Raw genomic sequence first — 27,306 nt, 5'->3', positions numbered from 1 at the left:
AGACAGGAGGAGACATGCAGTACTGTATGCCAATTCATGGACTCTTATGGAGCTTTTATAGTTCATAATTGTAGGCCATTAAGCGTTAGCTGTACGAATGCCATTAGAGGACAGATATAAAAAAGCACAATTACAGGCTAGAGATGCTCATGAGATAAATGAGATGGTGTCTGCTTTGGTTTGAGCTTGTACTACCTGATCCAGAGAGCTCTATATTTACCTGGTATTGTTTTGTATCTGCAATACCAGACGTAGGCTTCAAAGGGATGCTGACATGAGAGGTTTGGCGCGCCAACCTGCCTTTGAAACCAGACACTGTTATGTGATGTTGTTGGGGCGACTGTCTGTCAAAGTGACAGGCCAATAAACAAGTGTTCTAAATAGGGTAGTGCCCACATGTCAAGAGATACTTAGTGAACGTTTTTCAATGTGTTCCTTTTCCTAATCATGCATCATATCCGGCCTGCGCCGCCCCCTTCAGCAAACGTACAAAGTGACTTAGAAAGAAAATAAGATTAACAAGTTCAAAACGTTGATGTGTACTTAAATGCAAAGTGGGATAGTCTGCGGTTCGAGCTGCTTTTGGGAATGATGATATATAGGTCTGATAACTACATACGTTAATGTAGTGTGTGCAGTCCATATGCACACATGCAGTATTTTTGTTCATAAACACTGAAGGATTGATATTCATAGTGTAAATCTGTCCATAACTGGAATTCTGGCTGGATCACACCACTTAATGTATTTAACTAAATCTGGTTCACTTTAATGTATTAGAATTTTGGGACCCGATTACATTCAAGTCAGTGCCATTGTAGGATTTGATGCTATCCGCAAGGTAAGTGCTTTTACAGGTGACATTAACATTGCTGGGAAAAAGGAGTTCACGCGCTCCCAGAAACATCTGTATTTGTAAGAGGGCAATAGGGTGAGCACTCAATAGTTCACTCAGGCATCGAGAGTGTGTGTCAGGAACAGGGATCTATCCTTTACCATCAAAGTATAGAATCACAGTGGAAAATGACTCACAGGCTTCCATTCTTGCAGGTATACGGACGGTCTCTACCGCTTACTGGTGTTTGATGTCGTCTTTCATATGAAGCAGATGTTGTAGTATGCTAAAATGAGGTAGTACTGTACTTAAAGGATTTGAGGATGATGGTAAATCCTGTCACCCATGGTGTAGTGGTTGTAAATAGCACATAAATCAATGAAAGAGTTGCCACGTGTTTTTATTTGTACTTAGAAAATGTATTTACAGGAGTTTAAGTCATTTAAGTCATCTTATTATGTTTTCAGGTAGAGTAGGCCTGCTACATAATTGAAAACTTTGGCTGAAATATCCATTTCATGTCGGGGCTTGGTTATGGAGGTTAATGATGTATGTAACACTTTTTAATGGGGAAATGTGGAACCTTTTCAGATTAAGCCAGCCGTCATAAAATCAGATCTGCTTGTTCCAGGCTCCCTTTGGCCTCTTATTGATAATTAGTCATGTCCTCAGGAAACACACATTCAATGCCTCACCTTACTCCGCAGCCTGAAAATCAGGCACAAAAAATGTGACCATTTGGAGGCCCTTTTCAGTAGCGTGGCCCTTGTTAGCGGCAATACGCTCTTAGTAGTTTTACACATTTTGAGAGCTTCCTGCGTGCCAAAGGTGCCGGTTCCCTTCCAAGCGTGAGCTTTTAATACACCGACACCGACGCTAAATGGGAACGATGAGTGACACGGAACCAGATAGCGTGGACAGAATTTATCCACTGCTCTGGCCTCTCTAGTGGATAAGCCTGGAATGGAAACAGAAACTTCCATCGGTCCCAACTGGGGATCCATGCTCACATGCTGTTGAGTGAATGGAGTTCAAACTCCACCAGTGGTTATCGCTAGGCTACCCTATACATGCACCAATTGCTTTATCCCCCTTTCCTGAAGGTTTTCGCAATCCACATGCGACGTGGCAATGTCTTCAGATGTGGTCTAGATGGCGCTGTTTGGGGGGGGGGGGGTATTTTGAGACTACCTGTCTGTGGTTAGTCTCAAAATACATACTTTACTTATAGGATAGCCTTTCATAATCCGGTTTGACAGTCAGCTGAGACAACACCATACATTCCCTGTACTTATGCCTTACCAGGAGGCACGGTCTCACCAGGAGGCATAAGTACAGGTGGAGGCTGGAGTGGAACATACAGAACATGATAACAGTGAAGCAGAGGAGGAGGATTCTGTAGGTCATATTAAATATCCTCATTGATTGTGAGTTTGATTTCGCACTTAAGATTTTTACTCCGACGCTAATAGGAATACCAACTATGACAGCTTAGCCCAAAACTATAAAGGGTGACGCTCGCTCTAAGAATAGACACGTTTGACTCAAACTCATTGTAAAGTACACAAATTGTAAATATGCATGACCTAATCCAGACACAAAAAAGCAACAGAAGTGAGTTTACGGTAAAACATTGATGACAGATGTGAAAGAAATGTTGGTCATATGTACAATGAATGTGTTTTAAAAGAAGTTTACGTCAAATAAACATTACCTCTGTACTTCACCCGACTTCAGCTTGAACGATTGATTCTCTCAAAAACTACCACGACACCGATACAATCGCATTTCATGCAATGATTCAGCAGTCTGAATCATTGCAGAGTGATTTATACTCTCATCCAGCTGGCTCTCCATATCCTCTCTCACTCACCACTCCACTCTTTTTCATTTAGCTTTGGACAAAACGGAACATGAAGAAGAAAATCCTTTACAACAAAATACACACCAACCAGGCTTGAGAACCAGGGAGAAAACCTGTGGGAAAAGGTGGATTGTTCTACTTCTGGATATGTGTGTGCTCTCCTTCTGGGTGGGGCAGGCGTCTTGGACAGGACTATTTGGTCTACTGTGAGTTTTGAACCCGGCATTGGGTTACATTCATGACATGTCTGACATATCGTGATGTCCGTTCATTTGGATGTCACAGCATTCCATGTCTGTGTACCGTGTAAACAACCAGTCTCATCAAACATCAGTGTCTGTCAGCTCAAAGTTGATTAAAAGCATTATAGCAAACTAAAAGCTGATGAGAGAAAAAATGATAACATGTATTTTTAAATGTTGGGCCTTGACTGGAGTGGTTGTGTCCCCTGTACCTCCATCTTTAACAGGAACAGGAAATAGTACAGATGGTCCGGGTATATGACGCGCTGCCAAGTTTAAATGCCACGGCTAAAAATATCTGGCTGGAATTTGGGGCTTGGCAGTGGGGTCAGGTCAGTGGCCCGGGCCTTGTCGCCACTCCAAGGGCCTATTTTGACAGGACTCCTCCGTCTGACAGAAACCTGAAACTGGCTCCTCTTTTTTGACTCCTCCACTTTCAAGCCTTATTTTGTTCTGAGAACTCTTTTTGAGGGGGACCTCCAAGAGCGGATCAGAGGGGATTTTTGGGTGCTATTTCCAGGGGCCTTCTGGGAGACCGCGCTGTTTTGAGGGCCCAGGTCCTGTGTTTAGAGACAGGCACCATCGCCCACTAGACTTGGTCCTATAAATACCTGTGATAGGTGCCCACACTGAGGGTGTGTGATAGGTCTATTTTGTGAGCTGTTTTTTTTTGTCACTGGTAGGACAGCCTGTTCTAGGTTAGAACCTCACCCCTCCTGCCCTATCTTCTCTGGTGACGTGTCACAAATGCGTTCTGGCATCAAGCGTGATTTGACACTTTTGAAAATGCCATCAAGCATTGATTGCAATAGTAAACAAGCAGAAGGCTCTTGATCTATCATAAAGCTTCAGAGAATATTTTTTTAATAGCCATCGAACAATGTTTGTACTTCAGAAGTGGCTTGAGGTCATCATTTTGATCTTGCTCCACAACTTCAAGTTGTCACGACTCAATGATAATTGGCCTTTTATCATTATAATAAATACATACTTATTTATTATTTATTATATTTATAATTCACTAAACAAAGTTGGAACCACACTACTGTCCTTTGGATCTCTAATACAGGATATGTCAAAGACCTCTGTTTCGCATGGGCACTTTTAATTTCTATCAAATTCTGTACTCCATCTCACAGAAATCTTTGCCCCTTAGGCACTGTTTCAGTGTAGCTTTAATAGGGGAGCTGTGACTCTGTAGCAGAAGCAATATGCATGTGTTTCTGGATAAACCATCTCGTAGCTGATCTTGATTCTTCTCAGCTAGACTACGGGTATTAAATCCTAATTACTGTGGAAACGTTTTATATGCTATGGTGTTGCATGTGTGGGATATTACTATACAGCATGTCATCCTCATCTTTAAAATAATACCTGCGTGTGTCTCTACTTCACACCATTAGGGCTTTTAACAGTCCAGGGAATGATGGTGTCAAATGGATGAATGGAACTAGATGGATGGACGGAGCTGACATTGTTAATGAAACCCTTTTTATAGTCTCTGTGAAGGAAGGTACAGGAAGTATCTACAATTAATATTAACAATTTGGCGGCTTTCCACTAACTGAATTCTCGGGGCGTCTAATCTGTCATTCTCAAACACAAGATAGGTGATGTTTATTGCATATACATGAGATTTCAGTCTTCCTCATTATATATTGTATGAGACTAAAGTGGCAGTTTGAGTAAAACATGCAACAGTTAAAGCTATGCCTTCACCCTTTTATACTAAGACAGTAACTTCTTTCCCACACAGTCAAAACATAGCTCACCACTTTCTCTCGTCAGACACGAAGAGTACTTTAGTATCCTCCTAAAATACAACCTAATTTAGGCCTCGTCATTACTTAACATATGAGTCATAAATGGATGGGAAATGTGGCCCAACCAGTTGAAGAGTAAACACATGTGGATGAGTTCTCCAGCTGGTTCTTTATGGTGCCACCTGAGTGCGGTTTTGGACGAGGCGTGTTTGAGGCTTGCTGGGAAAAGATCTAAACCCTCATCAGATAATAGCAATGTTGTTTTTGTCTCAGGCCTGAATCGAGATGCATCACAGAAACGACATGAATAATTGAAAAAACTGTATCACTGGACATTAGGGATGTCATACTCAATACTATCATTAATGTTCACCTGAATCTAAAACTGTCTGTACCCCATTCACCTACCAAGACTCTGTTGGATCCAATCAATGTATTAAAAATGGGCAAACATTTTATACAACTATTATACAGTTTGACTTACATCTGTAATGCAATTTTCTGCCACTGGAACGGACTGCAGCTGAATAAACTGAGAACAGGCTGAATACTATGCTAGGAAAAAGGAAATACATCAGCCACAAGTACAAAACAGTCAAGGCTAGAGAGGGAGCAGCCACACTAGGAAACGACAAACGGCAAGCTATCACACTTCCCTTGACCTTGTCTAATCAACCCTGCAGTCGTCTGCTGTCCAACACTACCTCAAACTCAGATAACAAACAGCCCTCCCTTTGAAGCCCTCTGACATCATTAGAGGTATGGAACTGACAAACTCTCCATCACTCTCTTCCTGACCTACAGCTCACAGGTCATAAGGCAAAGTACAAAACAGCTGAAATAAACATGCACCGCCCCTGCCACCACACCACCGATCATGAGAGATATCTATAAACAGTAGGGGAGGAAACACAAGGTTATAATGGTGGAGGTGGGGTGGGGGTGGCTGTCAGCAAGGGAAAGGGGATGATGGGAAGCCCCACCCTGGCACACAAGGTCACTTTCCCAGGATGAGACGGGACAGGAGACGAGAGAGGCTTCGGATGATAATCAAACTTGCGAGCTTTCTTTCCCCTTTGTCCTTCATGAGAACAAGGTGGGCTTAGGGTAACATAAAGTGATCTGGATGTTCATGACATTGGATTGTTGTAGGTTCAAATGCTACTCTTACACACATCAAAACAGCAGAGGAAACAACACCAGTGTCTCTCGGATAATATCTAGTCAAATTCGATCCGGGAAGCTTCTTGTTATCTCTATAAATAACCCCGCCACACCTCTACAGTGAAGTTTACCTTTCTGTACAAGACACATGACTAAACAGTCACCTGGATACAGACTAAAACAAACATGACTAAAGGTAATCTCCATGCTAAATGATTAGCCAGATACCCAAGTGTGCAATAAGGTAGCAGTCCCTTAGAAAGACTAAGTCCATAGCCTTGTTGACACTTTCCGTTTGTATCCTTAGAGGGAACACATTTATCAAGACTGCTGTAGGTACAGGTGTGTACAGGTTCCTCTGTGATTGATATGCTGAAAGGACAACAGTTCCCCTGCTAGATAAATGTTGCCCTTGTGATCTCGCCACTGTAAAGTGCTGTCAAGGAGTGGTATATATAATGTTGTTTTTGGTCATTGCATGGGTAATACCGAGCACTATAAGCTACACTGAGTCCGAAAATCACCAAATCCAGTAGATAATGCAATCACCAAATCCAGTTGATAATGCAATCACCAAATACAGTTGATAATGCAAGTTTTTCATATTACGAGCAGGCAGGTTTCTTTCTGCTTTCTTCGTAAACAGACCTCGAACACACAATGCTCAGAGTAACTTCTGTCCACAGCCCGCGGGGAGCAGCCCCACTCTCCCCATCACCAGGCACACAGTTTGTTTAGATGGTTCCAACCAGGTGTTTTCACCATTCAGCCGGTGGATGCTGACTAACAGCATACATGCCCCTCTAAGGCAGAGGCTCCAGGGCCCATTCTCTCCCTGAAGCTTCCTGCAGAAAGAAGCTAGACGGGAGGCCTGGGGAAGCCATCTAGGGGTCCTCCTGAGGATGCTTCACAAGGCATCTGGAGCTGTACACACTGGGGCTGTTCCAGACAGACAGCACCATCCTCTGAGCCCACAGAGTAGGTAAGGTCATTAAACTGGATCCAACATCCTCTAACAGTGACGAAGGCCAATGTCAATGCACACGAGTGTCTGGATCATCTCTGTGCTTTTACTGATATACAGCTGCCATCTGGTCCTTGTGTGCTCCACCGGACTGGAAAGATGCGCTGTCCGTCATTCACGATGCTGTCTGTTGTTTGTGGATAACAGATATATATATATATATGTATATATCTAAAAACTAATAGCAAATACCCCTTTCTACTCTGGTTATTCTCCGTCTAATCCTCTAAAATAAGTAATTTACAAATGATACTGTACTCATTATGAAACAATTTTTGTCAGTCTGGGTCTAGTGTATTGGAAGTTGCAACCATTAGATATTGTATTATTAGAAGTAATGGGAATATATAACAGTCATATTATAACGGTAATTTAAAATCTGTAATCTACTCTGCAAGAATACATATATGTACACTGTATGTCACATACTGCATTCTATATAATACACAACAAGGTTACTAATTCTGAAAACAAATCAATACAACCTCACCTTTGATCAGCACACATCAAAATTAATAAGCCCTAACCACTAAAAAATGTCAAGAAGTTCATTGGAAGGATTTGATGACTCAACAAGAGCAGTATATTCTAGTAAATGACTAAATGTAAAAATGACTAAATGTATATTCAGAGAACGTGCCACTAATGACCCCCACTGGAGATCAAGGGAAATACAGGGAATGAGGCCCAAAAAATGCCCTGTCTGTACTACATTTTACATTTAGTCATTTAGCAGACACTATTATCCAGAGTGACTTACAGTAAGTACAGGGACATTCCCCTGAGGCAAGTAGGGTGAAGTGCCTTGCCCAAGGACACAACGTCATTTTGCACGGCCAGGAATCGAACTGGCAACATTCAGATTACTAGCCCGATTCCCTAACCGCTCAGCCACCTGACTAGAAAACAACCTGGAATTGCAAATGTCATTAATTATTGATAATCTAATTGATTAATGTGACATGATTGATGTTATCTGAGGCCCTTTTTTACCATATATATCTGACCATGCTCAATTGAAGAGTCATTTCAAAGTTTTAATCTAATTGATAAATTAAAGTGTGTTTTGGGTGCTGTTATCAAAAATGGTCTTTCACTGCCCTCTATGGACAGTTTTTTACTGGTTTGAACAACCAGGCCATGAAGATATTGAGGAGCCATATTGTGGAACACCTTTGGTACATACTGCCAGAATATCGTCCACCCTCAATAATTGTAATTAGAGTAATGGTTAGCATATTCAATAAGCATTGGACGGTACTACACACAGTTCTGGATTCCATTTCAAATACTTGATGTGATATACATTATTTTGTGTATAAGCAAGTTCCGTTTAATTCTGTATGTGTCATCCCCTTACTAATTTTCATTAAGGTGTTTGGATGGCAAACCTTCATTGCATCCACAGTATGTACAATAATAATCTATATATTTTTAAATTATACAGTTATCACAATCATTTAGAAATAAAAGTACAGCACAATGCCTTTGATATTATCCTCAGAGAGACTTTGTGCCACAAAATCAATTCACGACCCAAGCAATTTTGGTTTGCCATGAGTAATTTGGCTCTAAGTTCGGCCAAGCAGGTTTATTGTTTTGCTTGAGGCTACTAATGCCAGGTTATTGGGATTATGTTGAGATATGGATATTAATAGCACAACAATAACCATGGAATTGTTCACCTGACTTATGGAAACAAATGACAAAAAAAGCCATATGCAACATAACAGTAAGTTATGAGTAGTGTGTTAGTTGGCAGCCACATTCTCAGTTTGGCTAGCCCAACACGATTTAAACCATAACTGGCATTTACATAAATGTATATTAACCTCAACATTAAACATTGTTTAATGTGACTGAAATAGAAATTGGGTATGACATGATTATTGAAAAAGACAAATAAAGCTAATATCTGCCGGTGAAATAAAGGAGATTGTTGGCATCACCGTTCATTTGTCTATTGGGTTTGACAGATCAGAGATGGAGTCAAATGCACTGATTGGCTCATATCCGACAGCCATGTCCCTTGTGAATTACCTTTGATGTGTGAAACAGCCAGTTGCACAGCCAAGTATAAACTGCTTTTAGCTGCCTTAATTAATTCCCTTTAGTCTGGGTCTTGTCCTCATGTTATAATAAGTAGAGGATGATATTGTGACAACCAAAATATATATTTTATATATATTAAAGCAACATCTAGTAATATGCTCTAATGGGTTACCTGACACTAAACCTGCCATAAATGGTTAGCCCCTTAGACTGAAGGACATACCTGGTCATAACAAGATTTTGTGAATTGTATGTGGGCTGCCGTTTTGAATTACAGCAGCCAAGCCAATTGGCAGAGCAAAGGTGTCTTAATAAATTATTATACAATTTTTTCATAAACAGGTATATTGGTCACATTTAAATGTATTTTTACGGTAAAATCGCCAAACGTAGTTTTATCTCGAAGCACATTGCGTTCCTTTCAACCAACATTCTTCTCCCCTTGAAGCCATGTTAGGGGGGCGTTTTCATTCTATTTTTCCGTGTACTGAATTTTTCCCCTTTGCAGCATCAGTAGCATAGAGCCTGCCTCCAATGATTGTACGGCGGTTCTGGCTGTAGTTTTTATTTGGGAACAGGATACGCACAAGGAGAAGAGAATACATCTATTCCTCGGGGATTTTTCTAACAGAATCACAAGCCAGCATTGATTCGTTCAAAAGGAGGACAAACAGGTAGAAACTTGGGGATTTTTACGCTTACGCATATCCGGATTCATGCGTTTCGTAGCGAACTGCGTCTCCGAAAGGAAAGCTACTTTCCATGTCTGATGAGATTACACATCCAATGGATTGAAAACAAAATGGGGGTTGTAGCGTGAACATGGGAGCAACCGTTTTAAAGAAAGGTTTCGGCCCTATGTCCACGACTCTGCATGTCTAGAATAACCGACGTATTGTTTGACAAGCGACCAAGCGAACCCCGTCGTTGATAAGAAAGGTGTGCGATCCGTTTCGATACGCGCAGCCTATCCGAATAACGCACGTACCAGAGAGGCCTTTTTTCTGCAGAATAGCGTGTCTATTTTAGACGTCCTTACTCTTTCTAAATATTGTAGAATATTCTTGATGTACTTTATTCATATGGGTTGGTGTGTGTTATTCTAAACGTTTATGAGGAAACATTAAATGTCTGTGTGTCGAAATTGTTACTGTACAGTAGGTGGCACGATTCGTTTTTTCAATTTCTCGAGCAAAATAAAACACGACGTTGTAGTGTAGTCGCTCGAGGCTATTTTCGTGACCGTTCTGCAGGACACCCTTGCAGAGTGCAGTGCTCTTTAGTTTGTTTACATGTAACCCCTCTAGGCCATGGAGCTGTGAAGGAGATGCAACCATTTCCAGACATCTGTACCATGCACTTTCATTTTTATTACATGGATCCTAAATTACACTGACATAATTGCTAGTTTACTTTGAAGAACATATTGATGTTTGTTCATAATGTGCAAAGGTTTCCTAATGGAATACTTAGTTATTGGATTGAATTAACCGTGCATATTAATTAAAATGTTATCAACTGAATACAATTGATCAGCTTTGCATGAGTAAATCGTCCACGACAAGATAGTGAGTATCTTAACTTATTTCCTAGGTTGCATGAGGACAATATCCTGCTGTAGCGACTAGGTTCAGACCGCAGTCTTGTTTTGTGTGTGCATAAGCACATCGATATGTGGTGTGCTTGCCCCTTTTATAACAGTTTAGAATCACATTTTGCAATGGTTGTCCAATGTTAATGGTTTACAACTCAACTGCTTTACACTTACAAACAAAAGATTTTACTCCGGCAAACAGCAATTGGTAACCATGACACCAAAATTGCATGCTCAATGTCAATTTTCCCTCTACTGTCTAAAAACCAACCATGACTCCTGTCCACTCAGAGCAAGCTGAGGCAGGATGTCGGCCCGAGGAGGGAAGAAGAAGACCACCAAGCTGTCCCGCTCCGCCCGAGCAGGGGTCATCTTCCCCGTGGGGAGGATGATGCGTTACCTCCGTACAGGGACCCACAAGTACCGCATCGGCATGGGGGCCCCTGTCTACATGGCGGCTGTCATCGAATACCTGGCAGGTGGGTGCCCTCTCTGGCTGTCCAGCCTAAACAGGAGTGTTGTGTTGCTGTGTATTTGTATGTGTTTTTGTGTGTTTTAGCTGAAATCCTGGAGTTGGCTGGCAATGCAGCGAGGGACAACAAGAAAGGCAGAATAACGCCGCGGCACATCAAGCTGGCAGTAGCTAATGACGAGGAGCTCAACCAGGTAACAATCACAAGTACAGGCAACAGTGCTTATTATTTTTGAAGTAGGTGTTTTAATGGGTTTCAGTCGAGAAATGTCAAGCTTTTGACACTGACTATTTTAGTACTATATAGTATCACACTGTGAGCTGTCTCGTTTCCTCCTACCTCCAAATGAAGGCCCTTTAAGAGAGTTGCTTGATTAACTGTGGAATCCAAATGTTTGTATAGTTCAACTTCTTACTTAATGTTCTTACATTCACAAACAAAACATTATTGATGTTCATTATAGTCAATAATATTAAAATATATGTCCGTCGGAAATAACTTTTTAATACAACCCAGTAATGGAAATGCAACATGAAAGTATAATGACCAAAAGAAACCCATTGTTTCAGTAGACACCATATGGTGTGTGTGGACCGGGTAGGGTTTCACTTGGCATCAAATGCTTCTGCTTTGCAGTTAACCTGATGTACACCTGTACACCTCACATTCACACTAAGCCCGCAGTATGTTTAACATTTTGATTGGTGGCGAGGCAACTTTAGCAATAAGCGCATAACATCCATTCTCTCAGATTCAAAGTATAGTCGTTTCTGAAAGGAGCTGGTCGAAAGATAATATAGTCCAATATGTGACCTAGTAGTATTTGTCGTCTGTCAGCTTCTCCGTGGGGTGACCATATCGAACGGTGGGGTCCTGCCCCGGATCCACCCAGAGCTCCTGTCCAAGAAGAGGGGGGGCCGGGTGAAGGTGGACACCCAGGTCACAGTGCCCGAGAAAAGGGAGGCACGCGTCAAGAGCATCAAGAAACCCTCCATCAAAAAAGGAAAAGGCAAACCAGGCCGCAAAGCAAGGGTAGGCTAGTGTTCCCTATATGAGTGGTTCCCAAACCTGGTCCTCAGGGCATCCTGTCCTGCCTGTTTTAGAATTTAGATCTGCTCCAACACACCTGATTGAAATGAATGGGTTGTTATCCAGCTCTACAGAAGCCTGCTTATGACCATTCATGAGGGAAACATCTAAAACATGCAGGACAGCGTGCCCTGAGGACCAGGGTTGGGAACCACTGCCCTATATGATGATATTCCATGGTCAAGCGGCGATAGGAGATATTTATTTGTGCTACTTTTTCCCCACCCTGCAAAGAAGAGCACAGAAAACGACAAAGAGGTTGTAGCCAACTCAACTGTGGAAGATGGACCAGGCGATGGGTTCACAATCCTGTCAGCGAAAAGCCTGTTCCTCGGACAGAAGGTAAACTGTTTTGTACAAAGGAAGCTCAGTCGGTCCAAAACTACAAAGAAGTGTTGCTTTGTGTAGAGAGGTACTTTTCTTATTAGCAGTTCTTTAACTCCTTGCCCCATGTTAACAGCTTTCACTAACAGAGAGTGAAATCAGTAAAATTGGAAGTATCAAAGTGGAAGGCATCATCAACCCAACAAATGCAGAGATGGACCTTAAAGAAGGCGTGGGTGAGGACCCCTGTCATGGTCATGATGTTCAAGATTAGCCTCGACATAAAAAAGCCAGTTCTGTAGCGCTCACCCGTTTTCTGTCCGAAGGGACCGCTCTGGAGAAGGCAGGGGGTCGGGAGTTCCAGGACGCAGTAAAAGACCTGCGGAAAGCACAAGGGCCTCTAGAGGTAGCATCAGGTATGGGAAAACCAACACAAAAGCATACACGGGTTAAACAATGGTGATGAATTGATTGGGAAAAAACGTCCATTTGACCCAATATACCGACGTCAGCACAGGTCGCAAGCTGCGAGCGGTTATCCTGAACCTCACAAATCTGTCTGGTGTTTTGTAGTTGCTGTGAGCCAGGCCACTGGGATGGCGGCCCGCTTTGTGATCCACTGTAACGTCCCCCAGTGGGGCTCCGAGAAGTGCGAGGACCAGCTGGAGAAGACTGTCAAGAACTGCCTCTCCGCCGCCGAGGAGAAGAAGCTCAAATCTGTGGCCTTCCCCTCCCTTCCTGCTGGCCGGTGAGACTTCTACTGATTACACCTGCCATTTATCCCTACAGTAGCGTCCTTAAAAGAATACATTTGAACAATGGCATAACTCCATTTTCCTGTGACTGTTGTTGATGTGCTGCATGTCAATTATGATGTACTTGAGTAATGGTCAAGTGTCCCGATTGAAAAGTAGATGTAAAACGAAACCTGTGTCTTAACAACATACGTCCCTAAACAACATGTGTGCATCTCTTGCCCCGGCTCAGGAACGGCTTTCCAAAGCAGACGGCTGCCCAGCTGATCCTCAAGGCCATCTCCAGCCATTTTGTGTCCGCCACCACCTCCTCTCTGAAAAACATTTACTTTGTACTATTTGACAGCGAGAGTATCGGAATATATCTTCAGGAAATGGCCAAGCTGGATGCCAAGTGAAGAAAAGTCTGCAAAAAAGAAGGAGCTCGGTTTGGGGTGTTTTTTTTTTTTTTTTTTAACAGGTTGCAGTTGTATTTCAGGTGGGTTTTGTTCTTTACATCTGGTATAGGTCAATGGAAGGTCATGTGAGTAGGCATTGTTATGATGTGGACCCAGCCTGGGAAGGTTAAGAAAAAAAAAAAAAAAAAAAAAACTGTGAGTGAAGTACTGTATGAATTTATGTTACACTGTCCTTTTATGATGGCATTCTTTTTAGACTAGAGTAACTTTATCCCCATGGCTTGTTGTTCTGACTTCTTATTTACCCATTGTTGTTTTTACATTCCATGTCCAACAAAGATGACAATTTTTGACGGTTGTTTTTGCGGCCAGATTCCCTCTGTAGTTTCTGATACAGTTAGTTTACTAAAAAAAATGAGTGTTTCTCATTCTGCTTTGAAATAAAAATCCAGATGTTTTACACCACAGATTGAGGCCTGACTTTCCAACACATCTTGGGACTCCTTTCAAATGACTCACATCCACCTCTCTATTGGTACATCTCTCTGAAGAAAATGAAGTGTTAGCTTTGTTACCATTGTATACAGATAAATTATCGAATGAAATAAGACTTCAAAAGCAAAATACTTCAACGTAATAACTGCTTGATAAAATAAGACTGGAACAGGTCTGTCCAACCCTAATCCTGGAGATTTTCACTCCAACCCTAGTCGTCACAAACATGAATCAGCGTGTCCAACTGGTCATTATTCGAATCAGGTGTGCTGCATTAGGGTTGGCATAAAACCCTATAGGACAGTACCAACATGAATAGGAAGCCCTGGACTACAACGTAAATAAGTAATTCCCTCAACCAAACCATTCAAATTGGGTAAAAACAGCAATATTACAGCAAGGTATCTTTACATTATATTTATTACATTGTAAAAAGTACATTACCTTTCATTATATATACATTATATTCATTTAATTTCCTGTCCACGCAAAATTAGCTTCTAACAAAGCAGTACAACAAATGAACAAACGGCTTACAAAGAGACTTTGTAATGTGGTTGTGTCGATGAACAGCTATCCCCATCTCTCTGACATAAGGCAATGGATGTGTAGAATGATGTTACCTGACCAAGATGCAGTTGACCTGACTGTGATTCAACCTATAATCTTCTCCAGTTCCCCATTCCTAATGGAATAAATAACATCATATTCTAGACTGATAGGAGACCTGTTCAAGAGCAAAGCTGTGACTATAGGCGGTTTCAAACAAGGTTGAGGTTTCTCCAAAAAGAAACCTGAAGAGACTGAATGCTTTTACAACTACCTGTTCCATCGTCACACAGTACTCCAGTACACAAAGTTTGGGTATTCAATCATAAAGCTCCATTTTCCACCCCAGGTATCCTTTCTCTGATCAATTAATGTACTGCACTACTCAATGTGGTCAAATCACCTGGAAGAATACTTTTCATAATCAAGTTCTGATTTTAGACCTTCCAAATACACTTGACTACAATTATCCCAAAAGCCGTTTGAAAGTAAAACATGAAGCTCCAAGACTAGATTTACGGTGGAATCCTGTTTAAGGAAACTCAATATGGCAATGAGTTTCTTAGGTCCTTTGGAGACACGATGACTCAATGGATCTAGTTACACAAATGTGACAAATATACCCTCATACGACATAAGCACTGTACTCTGTAAATAATCTCATTGTAAGACTCCCAAAGAAACTCCTTGCTTCTCCATAAAAACTGACACATGTATATGAACATGTAGACTGTCTCCAGCAAACCAACAGTCCAGGACAGACTAAGATTCGGAATGTTTAGGAGAGGGTGCCAATGTCATCCCCTGTCTTATCTCAAATCTATCTTTCAAATGCTGCCTTCTGTACGTACGTACACCATTTGGGTATGCCCAAACTAAGTAAGGTGACATTGTTGTTCTCTGGGGCAAATAAGGTCATTCAGGTTAATTAAAACAAAACTTTGAACTAAGTCGATATTAGTAAAGTACATGCCGAATTCGACGTCTTTGGACATAACAATATACAATACAATTCTTTCTCAAACACTCTCAGATCAAATACTCTAGATTGGAAATATAGACTATTTGTTTTTGTTTTTTATGTTACTGTACATTTGACTTCAGACCCTCAGTTGTATGAGATGACAGCAATAATTACATACTTTAAGACACAGTGCCCCTGATACATTTGGACTAAAATTCATCACTGTACATCCTATTCAGGAAACATGCAGTACTGTACCTAAAAACCAAGTTAGCAAGGACTCACCCTGTCAGAAACCTCTAGATTTTACATGAAGCACAGGCATACTTGCAATGTAGTGATCTTCATATTCTCAAGCTAAATCTGACTTGACGGATGTAAGTCAAAAGACAGAATATAGCTTTAAACAGTGTTTGTCCCTAACGCACATGTATCTCCTAAATATTGATTCTTAATGTTTCTGAAGAAGACTATTGAAGGACAGCAAGCTCTGTGGGTCAACAAAGCGAGGAGACTTTGAGATTTAAGCTACTACTTCTGTAGATCTGAGACGAGTTGACCATGCAAGTCCAGGGTCTCTCTCTGTATCTGAGGTAATCAGGGTGGGGTCTACTTAGGGGCGCAGTGGGGATAACCATGGTTTTTAGAAGAGGGTGGAGGGGAGGTGCGGCTTTATTTGACCTCGGAGGTGTCAGCTGGGTCAGTGGGCCGAGGGGCGGGGAGCAAGGGTACAGGGGAGGTGGCCTCGATGAGGGCGGGGTTCAGAATGATGGGGAGGGACATGGGGGGCACGCCCACCTGGAGAGGTGAGGCCAGAGGCTGCAGGATGAAGGGGGACTGGCTCATGGGGGTGGGGGGCTGGCTCATGGGGGAGGAGACCTGGGCAGGGGGCATCTTGGGAGGGGAGTGCATGGGTGGAGTCAAGGGGGGCACCGGAGATGTGCGGTCTGTTCCTGAAAGAAAAAAGAAAAAAAACACGAAAAAAAAGGGGGGGAGGAAAAAATGATGACACAGCGAAAATGACAGAGTTGAACCACAATTGCATCTTAGTAAAACATAAAACTTTGAACCCAAAATTCTGAATTGACCTGCCATAAAGACATTACCATTGGCACTGGGTGGCGGCTGCTCCTGGGGCGACTCTGGTCTACTGGAGATCTTTGGCTCCGCTGGAGCAGCTGGCACTGGCATGGGCCCAGGGCCCGGGGAGGGTGCCTGGGCTGGGGGAGGGGAGGCCGGGGTTGGCTGGGCAGGATCCACAGGACCACTTTGCACCGCTTCTAATGACGCACAGAGAAAACGGCTGTCAAACTTCACACTCTTCCTACAGCAGGGAAAACAGCGATAGTGGCGACAACGCGGGGATTTACAACCATGTTCACATGCAGTCGGAATCATTTTGCGTCGCGGCAAGACCCAGAAGATTCCAGTTCTACTGCAAAGCGCTCCGCTAACTGGTTTCCATTCTCCTCGGTGCTTCAATATCGCTTAACCTTTTCACCGCAAATCAACGTCACACCAGGACGACACAGTCTTGCTGCATCACTCCTGTCATCTGATTCATCCAGTTCTTTCCCCTGCTGAGAACGGTCCACAGACACGGCATCCTATTCTTGGGATGCATTTTCCTTGAAAGTATACACTTATTCCAATGGCCAATCCCTGGTCCTTACTCCAATTTACATCTCCGTTTCAGAGCCCTGACAGCTATTTTGGGTTGAGTGCTTGATGTGTCTGTACAGGGCGTCCCTGCCAGTACCTGGTATGACGGTCTGTTTGAAGAGCTCTTCGCGGAGGTGGGGCAGGAAGCAGTCGATACGCTCCCAGGTGATCTCCCAGAGGTCGGAGTAGCCGGTTCGAGAGTCGGCGCAGTGGAAGATGCCGGCTGTGTCCATCACAAGCAGCATGTTCTTCAGGGACTCTGGGATAGCCTCCAACTGGGGGTGAGAAAAAGAGAAAGTGAACATACATTCTCATGGACAACTTGCTGACGGTAATGGAAGAGGGCGTTCATGACGTTGCTATGAGAGAGAAATGCGTGGCAGTTTATGCTCGACGGAGCACTGCATGCAACGGAAAACAAAATCGACGAACGAGGACGGCATGTAGAGGTACACACAGAGCAAAACAACTGCCTGTAGAAAACTGAACCCACCGACATCCCCCAAATCTAATACCGACTGTAATCGGAATCACATGACTCACCAGCAGGTCGCTGGAGCCAGCGTGCATGTACTTGTCCATGAAGTCCAGGATGGTGAGCCAGAGGGCAGCGAAGGTGGGCAGAGACAGCAGGGGGGACAGGTGCTGCAGGAACACCTGGGGTGGGGGGGGGGGGGGTGGGGGGGGTGGGAGGAGACCGGGGTTGGTATGGTTGTGTTACGGGACGTGGTTTAACCACGTTACGTGACCGAGGCCGTGCTCATGTGCAGCGGGCGTCTGGAAGTGAAGTTGCAGCGTGGGGGGGGGGTAGGTGGTTGTTGTGCAGGCTTTAGCAATAGACTAAGTGTCATAGACAAGAACGTGCGTTGTGGTTTGTTTCTGTGAAGTTCTTCGCACAGAGTACAAAGACTATAGTGAATGAGCGTGGAATTCTTTGTGCGACGCATGTCATACAAATGGGAATCAGATCGACAGGCCATTTGGAAAGGGACGGGTCTATATCGACAGGAAAGCACAAGGCGTCCCTGACGGATGACGGCCGTGACGTGGAGGAGTGATCCACACCTTGGAGAGGAGGGTGCAGGCCCTCATCCTCGTCTCCTCCATCCCCCCCACGTCCGCTGGGCTGATGTTGTCCAGCAGCTTGGTGAGCAGGGGGAATAACACCTGCAGCGACACACACACACACACAACCGCTTTCACTATCAACCGTCCCCACGGAAGGAAGGCTATGATAACGGACCCCTTTGGTTGAGAAGGGGGTCCCACCTTGTTGAAGCAGGATTCCCACTCGGTGGCGTCTAACGTTTGCAGGTCGTGCACCAACAGCGCCCTCTGCAGGTAGGTGAGGGCCTGCATGCGGACCTGCCTCCGGGCATCACAGCACAGCCAGGCAATACCTACAGGGTTCGACACGTCGAGGGGACTACTGTTATCAAGATTGGCGCGGCAACGCCGTTCTTCTGAGAACACCCTGGGAGCTAAATGTTTACAAGCAAATTAAGGATACAGAATCACCCCCCAAAAAAGCTTCTTTTGTCACAACGTATTTTTGCTTGCCACAAAAACAACTTGATTTCTCCTTCAGGCCTCGAAGCCGGCACACCTGTCTCAAATGAACGCTCGTTACCGAGCTCAGCGGAAGCCTGATAACGACCCATTCATTCGAATCGGGTGTTGAAGCCAGGGAAACATCTAAAACATGCAGGACAGCCGGCCCCCCGAGGACCGGGGTTGAAGGCCGCTGATCTAGGTGGACCAGGTGGTGGCGGAGGGGCTGACCTTGCAGCAGGGGGCACCAGCAGCTGGTCCACAGGGTCTGGGAGTCCGCTTCAATCTTCCTGCCGGCCGCCCCCAGGTGGCGCTGTTCCTCCGCCCAGGAGCTGTAGATGCTGGCTGCACGTGTGTGCAGAGTGTGCATCAGGTCTAACAGCTGCACCAGAAGGGGAGCCAACGATTGCACGTTAACAGTTACGTTGTTTCGGATCGGAATACAGGTCAAAGCAATGTGGAGGGGGGGGGGGGGGGGGGGGGGCAGTGTTTGTAAGCGCTTCTGAACAAATTGATTCGTGTAATGGCTGTGTATTGCTTTCACTGAGTGACACTTCATTTATTTACAGCCCTCTTTAGAGGCTTGATTAATAGAGAATGTGACAGTTCAATAGCCGTTTTCAGGTGGTACCGCTGATTTAGCACCAGACGGAGTGAGGCCTGATGATGGATTTAAAGTACACTTCAGGAAGTAGTACACACTGAGGGAGAGACTTGAAAGCTTTCTGAGGGAGTTAGTATTTGGAATATGACCCCTTTTAGTAACCACAGAAAACTATGGGTCAACAAGTTACAGTAAACGTAGTCTTTTCTCCCCAAACACCCCCCGTAGGACATCCCTTGACAACGCCATGACAACCAAACGCTTGTCGTCGAGCCATTGAGGCCCAGCCCTGCTCAGCCCCTTTACATTAGTGTTAAAGAGAGAACAATAGCAAACACCTACACCCCTCACCCCATATAAGATCCATTCCCCACCCCATTCCAAACACCAGAAGAACAGCACACCTGGGGGAGCATTCAGGAGAGGTCAGAGTTCTAACTACCGTTCCGGACAGACCTTCCCCGACAGTCACGGATGTCGGTTCCACGAGACCGTTTTAAACTGCTTGCTCCGTGTAGAGAAGACAGAAAGTAATAAAGATATAGACAGTGTAGTAGGCCTAGCTGAGCATTCAGTAAGACGTTTGTCTGACACCAATCCACAAAAATAAAATAATAAATAAATAGATTTAACATGTTTTCCCCCCCCAAACGAGCATCACTACAACTCTGGATGTGGCCTTCCTGAATGCTCCCCCCCCCCCACACCCCTCTGAGACGGGGCACAAAGGTAGAGAAGGTTAGAGAGGACTGCTGTACTTACATCCTGACTAACCTGTAAAGACACCGTGTGGTAGCTGGCCGGCACGCCCTCGTCCTCCTCGTCCTCGCTGTGCGCGCGGGAGAGCCGCTGGCTGGACGCCTTGGCCCGGCGGGGCGCCGCCTCCCTCTCCCGGCCGCCCCCGCCGGCCTTCTTCCTCAGGCGGGACTTGGAGGAGTCGTACTTGTGGCTCTTCTTCTTGTCGTGGCTCCTGAAGCCTGGGGGGAGGGAGCAGAGCGGGCGGGCTGAGACGGGAGGGCGGGCGGGAGGACGGTAGCCTGAGCTCGCTACTAGGTTTGTGTAGCTCGGGGGGCGACGGCGACAGTTCTTCTGCCGAGAAGAGATTTCGGGTCTTTGAAAAGGGCAAAGCTCGGGCCTCTGAAGAACTCATTTCTAAGAGATGAGTGCTGCACTATCGTGCCAAATAGTCTTAATGGGAAAGCCTTCAAGACCTGAGGGGAGGACAGCTCATTTGAATCCCCCCACCACTTCATCCGAGATTCAAAAATGAACGTCACCCTGCGGTGAACTGCAAGCCAGTACTGCAAAGATCAGGATCGTTGTTATGCATGCGGATATTCCAACAGATTCTTGTGATGCTTTTGGCAGACGATGTCTTAATTGGATGGATTAGTACGAGACGCTGGCTTTGAAGACCCTCACAACTAAAGACTTAAGTACGACTTAAAGAAACAGCCTGTGCCACACAGTTCTCCGGGTTACCCAAACATTCCTTTCACGTCGAACCTTCGCAGGCAACAAAAGGCAACATCACCCAAATCACTAATAGCAGGTTTCAGAACTGACTGACTGCCATTAGGTTCCTATACAGATTAATACAGTGCTAGGCTCAGCTAAGGCCTTTGATCGACCAAACTTTATTGTTTGCGCGTCTAAAGCTGTGTTGACAGTGTGTATCCAAGGACCCGGGGCGATGAGGGCCGGTGATGAAAAGAGCCATAAGCAGAGCCAGAGCGAAAGTGCACCAATGCAATTTCCCATCTAATCCCTGCATTACTGCGCCGTAGATCAGAAACAGACACGGTGGACAGAGAGAGAGGGGGGAAAGGAGTGAGGGAGAGGAAAAGGAGTGAGAGAGAGGATGAGGAGGGTGGGAGAGGGAAGCCAGGGAGAGCAAGAGAGAGTTGCGAGAGAGAGAGAGAGATGGCGCGAGAGTCTTCTGAAGAGAGTGTTCCTAAAAAGTGAGGATGGCGTGAAGGAGCCCCTGGACCAGGCTAGTCACTTGAGGCAAGAACTGTACTGCCAAGAACCCCTTCCAAACACTTATTAAGAAGTCAATTTCTTCTTGTACAATTGGTCATAACAGAAACACACTTCGCATAGAACCCCCCCCCCCCCCACCCAAAAAAAATAAAATCTAATCACCAGAACAAACTTCCAATGCATTCACCAACAAAAAGGAAGTGACATTGTACGAAACAGGAAGTAGTACCTCCGTTCAGGCTGGCCTCCACAAACACGCGGATGGCTTTGGCGCACAGCTCAAAGTTCTCCGGGGTGACGTGCGCCGCGTCCCTGACGATGAAGGACAGCGACTCCACGCACTTGATGAGGGACTTGGTGTCGTGCTGGCCCATGTCCTGGCCCAGGGTCAGGCTGTACTGGTTCACCAGCGGAGAGTTCAGAGGCTTGGAGCTCACCACCGTTGCCAACGAAGGCCTTTCCAGGTCATCTTTACCAACCTGGCGACACAAAGCGCAACATGCGAGTCACGAAGAGATCAAACTCTAGCACTTCTAGATAAAAGGGCATAAACTTCACGGAGATGACCGAGAAATCGTATAAAAGTACCAAAGCACTGCTTCGGGAGTTTGAATTCAATTGTATGGAATGTGTTTGTGTTCAACAGCATGCGTGTGTGTGAGTGTGTGCGTCCTCTATAACCGCTCACCACCAGCCAGCCGCTGCTGGCCACGTCGACGTCGGTGATGGAGCGGGGCATCCTGGACTTGCCGTGCTCGGTGTACACCTCCGAGTCAGAGGTGTAGCCCCGTTCGTGGCTCACCTCGCTGGGGTGGTGGGAGGACAGCTCGCTGTCAGACTGGGCTCCTGGGGACACACAAACCACCAGCTATTCCTGACCTGGGAGTCCGGTTCTGTGTGCGCGCATGCACAGGGTTGAACTGAAATGTGAAAAGAAAAAAAAACGGAAAAGTGCATGTGTGCGGGCTGACCTGTGTCCGGGTCGGGGTTGGCACTGGCCATCTGGAAGGAGGCTGGGGGTTTGATCCCTGCCCCGATGCACTCCAGCAGGGAGAAGAGCGTGTACCAGTGCTCGGTGCAGTGGATGTTGGCGGCGTTGGTCTTCAGCAGCTCGTGGAGGCCGTAGGCCACCTCCCGACTCACCCTGGACAGGACGTGCGGCTTCATCATGAGCAGCAGGCGCAGGGACAGGAGCACCTGGGGGGGGGGGGGGAGGGGGAGGGGGGTTTACAGGGCGGTTCTTTAGTCACGTGCTCAGTGTTGCACATGTACAAGAGAGGTGGGGGGAAGGGGGTCTAATTGCGTTCGACTTGCGCTAGGCACGTACGTGTAGGGGTGTGTGTGGGTATGTGTGTGTCTGTGCATGCGTTTTCATTTTTTATTATCCATGTATCTTTTACTTATTCTTATCTATGTGTTTTGTATTCTTATTTTAGTCTTGCCCGTGTGTACTGAAGCTCCTGTCAGACACATTGTTTGTACGTGAAGGCAGACTTGGCAAGCTGATTCTGAGAACGTTCTGAGAATTCGAGAAAAGCAACGTGCGGATTCCTGCTGACCGTGGGCACAAGTTGCGGGTTCACGTCCTCGCGACATAAGATTTATAAAGAGGCCGTCCCAGTTTACAAACAAATCCCCTGGTCGAAGGCATTGGCCTAGTTTATTATGTGATTGCCCTATTGACCCCGATGAGCATTGCGTAACGGATGGGTATATTTGTTAGAAGGTCGCTCTTGAAGCCTTTTCAAATGGGAAAAATAACAGAATGCAATGTTATGCCAAAGATAGGTGTACAAGAATTGAATACCAGCAACAACAAAAAAATTGATAGATATTACACGTTTAAGTGTACTCAAAATCTGATAGGGAAGAGAACTAGATGAAAACAGGACAAGTCATTCACAAACACACATGATACCTACAAACAGATGGCCCCACGATGGGCTTATCAAAGCACTTTCACTGCCTATTGACCCGAGGGGAAAACAACATCAACCTAAATCAGAGCTCATGGCCAAGCCGGTGCTCTACAATGTCATGTGTGTGTGTGTGTGAGAGTGTGTGAGAGTGTACCTGAGAGCTGATGTCCTCTCGTCGCAGCAGGCGGATGGCCAGTCGGAGGAGTCCGACCACAGCCCTCTCCACCAGGAAGCAGCTCTCGGTGGCGTGGACACACAGGTGGCACAGGTGGTCTCGCACCGTCTGCCACACACACGACACGCGGTCCCTGGACACACACACACACTTCATACTGATGCCCGGAGACCCAGTGGGAAACCTCTGAAATGCGTGTGGAACATGCACATGTTCCAGATATCCCACGAGCGCCACACAGGTCGTGGTTTACCTGTTCTCTAACACGATGCGCAGCAGCATTTCCAGACAGAAGGCAGCGTCCTCCTCATCGTAGGTCTCCTCATCAGGTGTGACTGATATCAGGGCCTGGACACACACACACACACACAGTGTTCACAGTCTAACATTTCGACAGGCTCACCCTCGTTTAAAAGGCTTATCAGGCACACGTGGCTATAAAGGTTACCTTCATCAGTTCGTGTAGAGATTCCAACTGGAGGAATTTACTCTCAGTGACCAGCTTCTCTGGGTCACATTGCTGGAAGGCAGAACAGACACAGTGTGAGTGCGTATTGTAACAGTGCGTTTACACTGCAGCGACGCGAATCGCTTGCCATCGCTCGCCTTCCCACAGTTCACAACGCGCGGGGGCGTATCAAACAGATTAATGTAGAATTGTAGTTCTCTAAAGTCACTGTTGTAGTTGTCATGGCCAAGTGTGCAGACTTGGGTTTACGTACTCGCAACATCGATCAAAATACAACTTGTATACAAAATACAAAACTGTTTAATAGACATACACATTGACATGTGTAAAAGCGTTTTATTATAGTACTCAAAGTCTCTGCTAATCTGTCGATACGACCAGGGAGTTCCAGCCGGGTTTATAGTAGTAGCCCGGCTGGAACTCCCTGGAACGTAACTTTGTTCGAGAGTACAAAGTACAAAAAAAACACCAGGAGCACCGACAACGTCGGCAAACCTGCGCCTGGCCTCATTCTTTTTATTAATGTCTTTGTACAAATACAGAGACGTATCGTACAGGACTGGATATGCAGCCACACAGGCGATTAGTTTCTCCTCCATCTTAAAAACTGAAAGCTAGAAAAGTTTACCATGGTTGCTACGTTACGAGAAACAAGAAAACACTGCCATTGGCCATCGCTAGCGAAAATCGCTCCTCATTTGCATAAAGTTGAGAAAATCTCAACTCGATCGCGTCACGTCGCTACCCACAATGCACCACGCAAGCGATTCGCCTGGCTCCATTGAAAATGAATGGAAAACATGTTGTCGCTCGCATCGCGTCGCTGCAGTGTAAACGCACCGTAAGACCGCCTCGAAAAGGCTGCACGGAAATCGGGGGCTCGGAAACGTTCTCGTCAAGTCAGTACAAGTCCTCCTCGCACCACACAGAGAATGTGGCCTACTGAAATTGAGAGGATCAATCGGCAACGGCCGTCCAAAGGGTGTGTTGTCTGAGACACAGTGGCGGGAGAGGATGCTTCAGCCTGGGTACCTTGATACACAGAATGGCCGCCTGCTTGGCCTCCTGGTTCTCAGTGGAGGGGCCTCGGAGTCCCGACTGCTCGGCTCCACTCAGCGTCAGCCAGTTGACGAAGCTGAGCACTGCTGACTCGCCCCTGAGAGGGGGAGGGAGGGCGAGAGAGACAGAGAGAGAAAGAGAGAGAAAGAGAGAGAAAGAGAGAGAGAGCGCGAGAGAGCGCGAGAGGGGGGGGAGAGAGAGAGAGAGAGAGAGAGAGAGAGAGAGAGAGCGAGAGAGCGAGAGAGCGAGAGAGCGAGAGAGCGAGAGAGAGAGAGAGAGAGAGAGAGAGAGAGAGAGAGAGAGAGAGAGAGAGAGAGAGAGAGAGAGAATGACAGCCAAGTTATGACAAGCACATCAACAAATGGGCCTAGTGAAAAGGTGTGGGTTGTTGAGTGAGGAAAAAGGGTTGTGATTTTCTTGTTTAGATAAAGGCTTAGATGAAAGGGCTGCAAATAGGAAAACGTAGTACCGATTTGACGGCGTCTCTTCTCTTTGAAGGGAAATCTTTCCATTGGGTTCCACGAAATCCTCCACCTGTATGGAGAAGAGGAAGATACTGAGACCGGCCAGTAGGTGACAGCATCTCACACACACAAGTTAGTCTGGCCGACATACCAATGTTTGCTCTAGATCTGACAACAACGATTTTTGAAATAAAAGAAACAGCATATTATTCTATTTCAAGTGATTAAAGCGCTCTGTATGTTAAGTGTTAAAGAGCACTGTATATATACAAATTATCAAACTATAAAGGGAAGAATATGTGTTTCTTATATACTAGTGTAATAATTTGACCAATATGCTGTTCCTATTGGTCCAGAAGACGTTCTCAAAAGTTAATAAATCCGTTTATATACCTCCTGAAAGTTCGCAGAGGTAAATAAACGTTTTTACGGACCTAGCAACAAGCGGTTGCCTTGGAGATTTAGCCATTGACCTTAACAACGTGGCATCTGCTCGGCAACAAAGTAGCCTAAATTGCCTTAAAAAAAAACTAAAACAACCAAATATGTTTTTTGCACAGGTCCGCAAACGCCCCGCAATCGCTTCCCGTTTTAAAGAAGTATCTGAAGCAGACGAATTGATGTTGTTGATATGTTGCCTTGGAGATGTAGTGACGTCACCAGTGCAAGTGCAGCTGATTGCTCTGACAACATGGCGTCTGCTCCAGATTCGACCCGTTTGATTTGTGATCTTCCGACGTATTGTTGTAGTATATAAGAAACCAAATGTTTACTCCTCGACAGGTCAGCAAACGCTTTGTCGCCTCGATTTGTTAAAACGATTTGTTTGTAAACCTCGACCTACGGTCTCGGTTAACAAACGTTTTAACAAATCTCGGTTTACAAAGGCGTTTGCAGACCTGTCGAGGAGTAAACATTTGCTGTGTGTGTGTCTGTGGAGAATGTATCTTGAGAAGTGGACACTGTATGAAGTAGAAATGTGTCAGGCGTATTAATCAGGACGCAAAGACGTGCGGCGTCGCCTGTGAACAGGTTTGGATGAGCGGTTCACGAGAAACAAATACACCCTAAATACATAAACGCGTTGAGCTGCACTAGGCGATGGAGCCATGGATGTCGCGAGGCAACAACGGGCACTGCACTAGCATCTGCCTCCAGTGGGCATTCCACTCGTAGGTAGTAAACACAACCGTGTCCATTCACGCCCGCCTGACCTCGACCATGGCCTTGGGCAGGAGCTCGGCCCTGAACAGCTGCAGCATGGAGTCCATGATGTTCTTCCAGCCCTCCCGCAGGATGTCTCCATGACGATGCGCCAGGTGGAACACCGTCTTCGCCGCCACCTGGGCCTTCCCGTTACTGCCAAACACCGTGGGCAGGTTCTCCACCGACTGAAGAGGAACACACACACGCAGGGTCGGGGGGTCAGGTTACCCGCCGCAGTTCCACAGTTTAGTCTTTGGCAGAGAAATATCAGGTGGTAAATGTGCATGTGTAGCTGGGTCCTAAATGGAGTGTGTGGTGTCTGAAATTGCATGGCGGTGTCCCACCTCGCTGCTGAGTGTGGTAAATTTGCAGAGGGATATGATCAGGTTATCAAACACATCACTGAATCCATAATGGGCTGATATCATGGCACATTTCCTGAAAAGAGAAGAACGGACAGATTGTTAGCATTCTTCCCATACAGCTAACGATCCCATTTGAAAGCACATGGGCTAACTGTAAGCCCTGGCAGGTTGTCACAGCACCTGGGCAAAAAGTTCCAGAGAAGTACCCAAAACAGCGTTATTTGGGGAACAGTCGACATTCTATACCCAATCCTAATCTCAGTC

At 45.5% G+C, this 27,306-nt stretch overlaps 2 protein-coding genes across 8 annotated transcripts in view; one reads left to right on the top strand and one right to left on the bottom strand.

The window, feature by feature from the left end:
* The first annotated feature begins 9,448 nt into the window (after positions 1–9,448).
* Positions 9,449–13,835, top strand: LOC134022221 (core histone macro-H2A.2). Of its 2 annotated transcripts, none has more exons than XM_062463567.1 (9): positions 9,449–9,618; positions 10,830–11,017; positions 11,098–11,204; positions 11,849–12,043; positions 12,338–12,442; positions 12,561–12,660; positions 12,751–12,840; positions 12,998–13,172; positions 13,412–13,835. In XM_062463567.1, the coding sequence occupies exons 2-9, from the start codon at positions 10,846–10,848 to the stop codon at positions 13,575–13,577; spliced, it is 1,110 nt and encodes a 369-aa protein (XP_062319551.1). In that variant the 5' UTR covers positions 9,449–9,618; positions 10,830–10,845; the 3' UTR covers positions 13,578–13,835. The 2 variants fall into 2 exon arrangements, with proteins under 2 accessions (XP_062319551.1, XP_062319550.1); XM_062463566.1 differs by having other exon boundaries at positions 9,450–9,618; positions 12,335–12,442.
* Positions 13,836–14,455: 620 nt separating this feature from the next.
* The window catches only part of gbf1 (golgi brefeldin A resistant guanine nucleotide exchange factor 1), a 56,907-nt gene continuing 44,056 nt past the window's right edge, over positions 14,456–27,306 (bottom strand). For 4 of the 6 annotated variants that reach the window (XM_062463563.1, XM_062463564.1, XM_062463559.1 and 1 more), the window contains 18 exons: positions 27,022–27,115; positions 26,686–26,862; positions 25,477–25,541; positions 24,981–25,104; positions 23,928–23,999; positions 23,733–23,827; positions 23,459–23,612; positions 22,357–22,582; positions 22,074–22,231; positions 21,615–21,864; positions 20,165–20,379; positions 19,030–19,180; positions 18,517–18,647; positions 18,313–18,414; positions 17,791–17,904; positions 17,345–17,522; positions 16,692–16,865; positions 14,456–16,538 (listed from right to left, as the gene is read on the bottom strand). In XM_062463563.1, the coding sequence (XP_062319547.1) occupies positions 16,258–16,538; positions 16,692–16,865; positions 17,345–17,522; positions 17,791–17,904; positions 18,313–18,414; positions 18,517–18,647; positions 19,030–19,180; positions 20,165–20,379; positions 21,615–21,864; positions 22,074–22,231; positions 22,357–22,582; positions 23,459–23,612; positions 23,733–23,827; positions 23,928–23,999; positions 24,981–25,104; positions 25,477–25,541; positions 26,686–26,862; positions 27,022–27,115 (2,761 nt within the window). In that variant the 3' untranslated portion in view covers positions 14,456–16,257. The remainder of the gene's footprint in view (positions 16,539–16,691; positions 16,866–17,344; positions 17,523–17,790; positions 17,905–18,312; positions 18,415–18,516; positions 18,648–19,029; positions 19,181–20,164; positions 20,380–21,614; positions 21,865–22,073; positions 22,232–22,356; positions 22,583–23,458; positions 23,613–23,732; positions 23,828–23,927; positions 24,000–24,980; positions 25,105–25,476; positions 25,542–26,685; positions 26,863–27,021; positions 27,116–27,306) is intronic. The other 2 variants (XM_062463562.1, XM_062463565.1) reach the window with 1 other exon arrangement.

Source organism: Osmerus eperlanus, chromosome 6, assembly GCF_963692335.1.
Source record: "Osmerus eperlanus chromosome 6, fOsmEpe2.1, whole genome shotgun sequence".
Taxonomy (NCBI): Eukaryota; Metazoa; Chordata; class Actinopteri; order Osmeriformes; family Osmeridae; genus Osmerus; species Osmerus eperlanus.
Note: the sequence above shows the minus strand (reverse complement) of the source record. Positions and strands in the feature narration are given on the sequence as shown.